The sequence below is a fragment of the Dipodomys ordii genome, unplaced genomic scaffold (assembly GCF_000151885.1).
Source record: "Dipodomys ordii isolate 6190 unplaced genomic scaffold, Dord_2.0 Scaffold20, whole genome shotgun sequence".
NCBI classification, from domain to species: Eukaryota; Metazoa; Chordata; class Mammalia; order Rodentia; family Heteromyidae; genus Dipodomys; species Dipodomys ordii.
The window spans coordinates 7,841,150-7,847,187 of record NW_012267236.1 but is presented as its reverse complement, the minus strand read 5'-3'; the positions used below and the strand labels follow the sequence as shown (position 1 = coordinate 7,847,187).

The 6,038-nt window shown below is 48.1% G+C and overlaps 1 protein-coding gene across 1 annotated transcript in view; it reads right to left on the bottom strand.

Moving 5' to 3' along the window:
- Positions 1–4,712, bottom strand: part of Ppm1g (protein phosphatase, Mg2+/Mn2+ dependent, 1G) — a 21,728-nt gene extending 17,016 nt beyond the window's left edge. The window contains exon 1 of the mRNA XM_013013738.1: positions 4,320–4,712. Within this exon, the coding sequence (XP_012869192.1) occupies positions 4,320–4,439 (120 nt within the window). The 5' untranslated portion in view covers positions 4,440–4,712. The remainder of the gene's footprint in view (positions 1–4,319) is intronic.
- Positions 4,713–6,038: the final 1,326 nt, after the last annotated feature.

The window sequence follows — 6,038 nt, the reverse complement described above, 5'->3', positions numbered from 1 at the left end:
TTTTTGTCAGTTGTGGGGCTTGAACTCTGGGTCTGGGCACTGTCCCTCAGCTCTTCAGCTCAAGGCTAGCATTCTATCACTTGAGCCACAGCACCACTTCCCATTTTCTGGGTAGTTTATTGGAGATAAGTCTTGCAGGGCGCAGGTGGCTCACTTGGGTAATCCTAGTTACTCAGGAGGCTGAGATCTGAGGATTGAAGTTCAAAGCCAGCCCGGGCAGGAAAGTCCGTGAGACTCTTATCTCCAATAAACCACTAGAAAACCAGAAGTGGCGCTGTGGCTCAAGTGGTAGAGTGCTAGTCTTGAGCTGAAGAGCAGGGTCAGCGCCCAAGCCCAGAGTTCAAGCCCCATGACTGACAACAACAAAAAAAAAGTGTCATGGACTTTCTTGCCCAGGCTGGCTTTAAACCTTGATCCTCAGATCTCAGCCTCCTGAGTAGCTAGGATTACAGGCATAAGCCACCAGCACCTGGCTCATCTAAACACCTTAAGTTCAGTTGTTAAGATCAAGATACTTCCAGTGGGGCACATATGGCTCATGCTTACAATCCTTACTGCTCAGGAGATTGAGATCTGAGAATCGTGGTTTAAAGCCAACCCAGGCAGGAAAGTCCGTGAGCCTCTTATCCCCAATTAAGCTCAGGGATAGTGCCCAGGCCGAGTTCAAGCTCAAGACTGGCATGAGCACATGTGCATACACACATACGTACACACACACAGAGTCATGCAAGTATTTTAAGAAAGTTCTGTTCAGTATTATATTTTAGATGATCTTCTATGTTCACTATCTCTGAATGGCAATAACTAGTCTACTCAAAGTTATACTGTACATATTGATACTGCCTTTAATGAAAGGAAGATATAACTTATTAAATTAAAAAACCCTAATTCTCATTTGTAGGTGCATATACCTGTGATCCTAGCTACCTGGATGCTGAGATTAGGAGGATCGAGGCTGGAGGCCAGTTCAGGCAGAAAGAGTCCTCCAGATGACCCCTCAGTGAAGAGCTAGATGCAGTGTCACATATCTGTCATGTATCTACCAGTCAGCCAATACAGGCAAATTTTGTCCAGTTGTGCACTGTGGACAGGAAATGAGACCCTATCTCAAAAACAACCAACAAAAGTCAGGAGGAGTAGCAGAAGAGTAGTTGAGCAATAATAGTGCTTGCTTAGGAAGGGCAAGGCCCTGAGTTCAAACACTAGTACCACCAAAACCAAACAAACAAAAGACCTTGTCCCTTTAAGACTATGTTATCTACTACACTTGTTTTCAGACTGGACTTCTTGTTAGCCATGGAACTCAGTATCTTTTCTTATATATTTCTTAGCACCCCTCTCTCCACAAACTTACCTCTTAACCTCAAGCTCACAGCTCAACCAGCTGAGATCTCACAAACTATGCAGAAGTGAGAACATCAAGTTGTATTCTGACTAACTCTCCTCAAAACAACCTGGGTTTCATAGCAAGAAAGACTGGAGACAGTCAAAAGTATAAAATGGTAACAGCTGTTCCTTGCCTCAAGAGAAGAGATAAAACAGTTGCCTCTAAGGCTAAATCTATCCATCAGTTAAAATTTTAACAATCTTTATCACATGTATTGGGAAGATAACCTTACCTGAACTGAATCATTAAAACCTATCAAATAAGTTAAGACTTCATTAATTGGTGCAAGTAAGCTTTAAAGATTAGGAGTTACTAAACTACACTTTGTGGTGGTGTTGGTTTGGGATTATTTTGCTGGGGAAGGGGGCTGAACTCAGGGCTTTCAAGCTTGATCAGCTAGTGTTCTACCACTTAAGCCATGCCTCTAGCCTGGCTCTTGGCTGGTTATTTTGGAGATGGAGTCTATGGTGGCCAACTCTGAGCTGCCATCCTCCTAATCTCAGCATTCTTGGGGGTCCGGTCGTGGGCCTGAACTCTGGGCCTGGGCGCTGCCCCTCAGCTCTTTAGCTCAAGGCTAGCACTCTACCACTTGAGCCACAGTGCCACTTCCGACTTTTTTTTTCTGCTTATGTGGTGCTGAGGAATCGAACCCAGGGCCTCAAGCATGCAAGGCAAGCGCTCTACCACTGAGCCACCTTCCCAGCCCCCTAATCTCAGCATTCTGAGTAGCCAAGTATAAAGAGAGCTATCAGCACCCAGCTATTTTATTTATTCATTTATTTATTTATCACTGAGCTATATCCTTAGCCTGAAAAGCTAAGATTCACTTAAAAGGCTTGAAGTCATAACTATTTTCTTACAATAGCAAAGAAACAGTTACACTCTGAGAAGAAACAAACCCAGGAGGAAAAGTATCAATGAAGTAGAAAAGGAGGGTTTAATTAGGATATTTAACTATTCAAACAAAAGTAAAATTTAAAAAGGCACATTAGGAAGACTTCAATGCCAAAACTCTCAGGAGTATTAAAATCTAAGGAGCAAATCTAGCAAGATTATCTGTTCCACATCAAACAAAACCTGACACCCCCTCCTGGCCAAAAAGCTATTTTGTAATTACCAGAGGAGAAAGCAAAACAAAGGGAAATATCCAACAGAGAAGCCCAAAGCACAGAATCCCTGGGCAAAGAACTTGGAAACCTAATATCCAAGCAACGCAATTCATAAAGAAAACTAGAAAGAAGAGTTCCAATGAAATGGAAAAACCATTCCCATTCCATAGAAGTGGAAAATAAGGTATGAAAAACTTGAAGGGAAGGCCTGTGAGATGAGATATTCACTGTAAATGTCACTTGAACAGAAATTGACATAGAAATCAAACTTGCAGACTTCCTAACTCACTCAAACCCAGCCCTACACTTTCCTTTTGAAGCTATATCCAGATGTTTCTAATAGATAACTACATGTACCACCATATAGACTGTGCATTGCTGGGGAATATGAATGTGGTGCTTCATTTGACACAGATGAAAACAGTGTTTAGTAAGTGTCTTGAACAACAATTTGATCCTAGATTCTTTCCACCAAGGTACAGGTGTCCTAACCTTTCTAGGCCTCAAATTCCTAACTGTAAAATGTGAGAGCAACCCAGAGAGGAACCAGTGGTGACATTGTCCAAAAAGAAATGTACTCTTTACCTGACTTATACTACTGTAACCCCTCTGTACAGCAGCTTTACCATTTTTAAAAAAATTAATGTGGGAGCCAAGCTAGATGAGATGAACTACAGGATCCTCTCCACTCTAGAATTTGGTTATCTAGTGATAGAACCATTTTCAAAGGTTGCTCTGAGTACAAACCACTGACGTTCACACTGTTATTCCAGAGCTAACCACAGGGAGGAGCGAAAAATTTGAGAAGAAAAAAAAAATCCCAAGGGAAACAGTACTTGGCTATTACCTGAAACCCGTGGATAAATGCTGAACCTCAGACATGGAGCATTTTCCCTTGGCTCATCTGCCTAGACCTCACAACATTTTCAACACACACACACAGTCCCCTTTTCTTTCATTCCTCCCACAGTTTACCTTTTCTTCTTTGGAGTTTCACATCTATTCAGTATTACTCATTTTCATTCACATGTGTCCCCCTCATTTCTTTTATCCAAAGTAAAATCTTAAAAAGAAAAAGTTCTTAGGTTCTGAGGATAAAATTGATGCAATGACTGTGAAAATCAAGGAAAGCAAACTACAACAAGCAAACGACAATTACTAAGTTTGCGAGAGAGGAAAAATACCAAGCGTAATAAAAATAAATGTGATTTACGTTTTCCAAAGGTCTCCAAAGGCCCTTAGATGAGAGGCCATAGGAGTGACAATTCTTGGAGATGAGGCTAGCCCCTCTGAAATTAACAGGCGATGCTCAAGGACAGGCAAATAGGTGTCAGGAATGGGAAAGAGACTTATTGGCTTCCTTTCACTGTCAAGTTTCACATCCAAAGAGGCCTCCCACCTCACAGACTTGATAAATAAAGTCACTGCTATCTCTTCGGCTCTTCCCCCTACAAATAAACGAGTAAATAATCCCTCTGCCCGTCTTCAGCCCGACACTAACCCTCACACCGCTTACGAGTCCGAAGGGCTGTCCAGGCAGCAGAGGATGGCGCGAAGGCACCGCGAAAGCGCAGTCAGTGGGTGGAAGGTGCCGCTCCCCACATGGCAGAGCCCTCGCTGCCCCTGGCCGTCGGCCCCAGGTCCCCCGACACCCGCTGCTCCCTCTCCGGCCCCGACCCCGCGCTCGCTGCGGCCACCGACCGCGGCCTCGGACTGCCGCCTCGACCCTTCCCCGGGGAGGACCCCATCCCCCGCACCCCGCTCCCGTTCTCGGCCAGGTTCCCGCCGAGCTGCGGCCGGCGCTGGAGCCCCTGCCATCTCACCTCCATGGAGACGCGCCAGCCTTGCATGGCGGAGAAGCCATAGGGCAGCGGGAGGCGCGGGGCCCCAACGCCGTCCCCGGAGCACTTCACCGTGTTGGGCTGGGAGAGGTAGGCACCCATGGCGGCAGCGGCCCAGCGGCCTCGGGGAGCAGGCGAAGCGACGGGGCGCGACCCGAGCCGGCGCCGGCGCCGGAGCTCCCGGGGCGCGCGTGGCAGGAGCAGGCCCGGCTGCTCGACCGACGCAAGGTGCCGGTGAAAGGCGCGAGGCCGGGCCAGGAGGCGGTAACGGGACAGGAGCTCAGAGGGAGCGGAAGCGGAAACAGTGCCGCTCCAGACCCCGCCCGGCCCGCGCGCCACTCCGTAGCGCAGCGGGCGGTCATTTCCTTAGCAACTCGCCCCGCCCGCGGGGACAACGGCCCGCCCAACTGTCCTCCCGCGAGACTTGGCGCGCCACGCCCACCAACGGACGCGCTGCGGGCCGCGTGTGGCCCGCGGCTCGGTGGTCCCGGTGTCCACCCGCTAACCTCGGCCCGGCTTCCCGGCCGTGGCCTCTCGGAGACTTTTGTCTAGAACCCCTTTGGTGTCGATCGGTTCTGCAGTGTTGTCAAACCTCACACACGCGCGCGGGCACACACACACACAACACACACGTGTGTCCTGAGTAGCCGGGGCTCTGGTGAGGCCCGTAGGTGGAAAAAATATACATCTTTTCAGAAAAAAGGGAAATGAGGACTTGAGTTGATACAGTGTAGAAACGGGCCGTCATTGGAGTTGATACAGTGTCAGTCAACATTGTATCTCCTGTAGGCGTAATGTAGATCAACATTGTGTCTGTGGGTCTGTGCTGTAAGTGGAGTCGATACAGTGCAGACGTGTCGGGCGCAGTCTGCGGGTGGACCGGGAGCGGCGGCTGGGCTGATGGGCAAGACCGAGCCCTCCCGAGAAAGCCCCTGGGCATTGCCTTCTGCCCGGAGAAGGGGGAATGGAGGTGTGCTGCCTGGTTGGAGGAGAGGGGAGGGGATGTATGCTGCTATGCTGTGTCTGGGAGGATTGTTGAGGAAGCTGGCTGGCCTCGTGGGAAAATGAGCCTAAGGAGTAACAGCAAAAAAGATGGGTAACTCGGACTTCATTGTCGTGCTGGTGTAGCCTAAGATGGCTGGTCTAGTCTTTGTGTTCAGTGTGCCCTGGAGAGAGGGAAGGGAGTGTAACTGATTGAAGGGCTCTGAACCTGAGCATGAGATGGGCTGGGACAGATGCTGGCGGGAGGTAGTAGACCACTCGGAAGTAACGGATCCTGCAGATTTAATAGTAGATTGAATTCAGGAGGTGGAAGGAAAAGGAGAAATTCACCAAACTCTGGCAAGATTGATTCATTCAAAATTCAGACTCATTGTGGCTTTTTTCCTCTTGCTTCTCTGATTGTGTAAGCATGTTTTCGTTATTTTTTTTTGAGGAGGGGGGAAATGTATGTGTGCATATACTGGAGTTTGAACTCAGCATTTTGCACTCGGTTTTCTTGCTCATGGCTGGTGTCCTACTACTTGAGCCAAGCCTTTTGTCTTCAATATCCTGAATTACTATGATACCACTATCATGGGTTCTAAACCACTATTGATGTGGTTTAGAAGACCCTTCCTACCTGAAGGGAATTTGAGTATGTCTCCCCATTGCTCCCATCTCGGTGTTTCAGCATTATGACTGGGCTTCTCCAAAGCCATG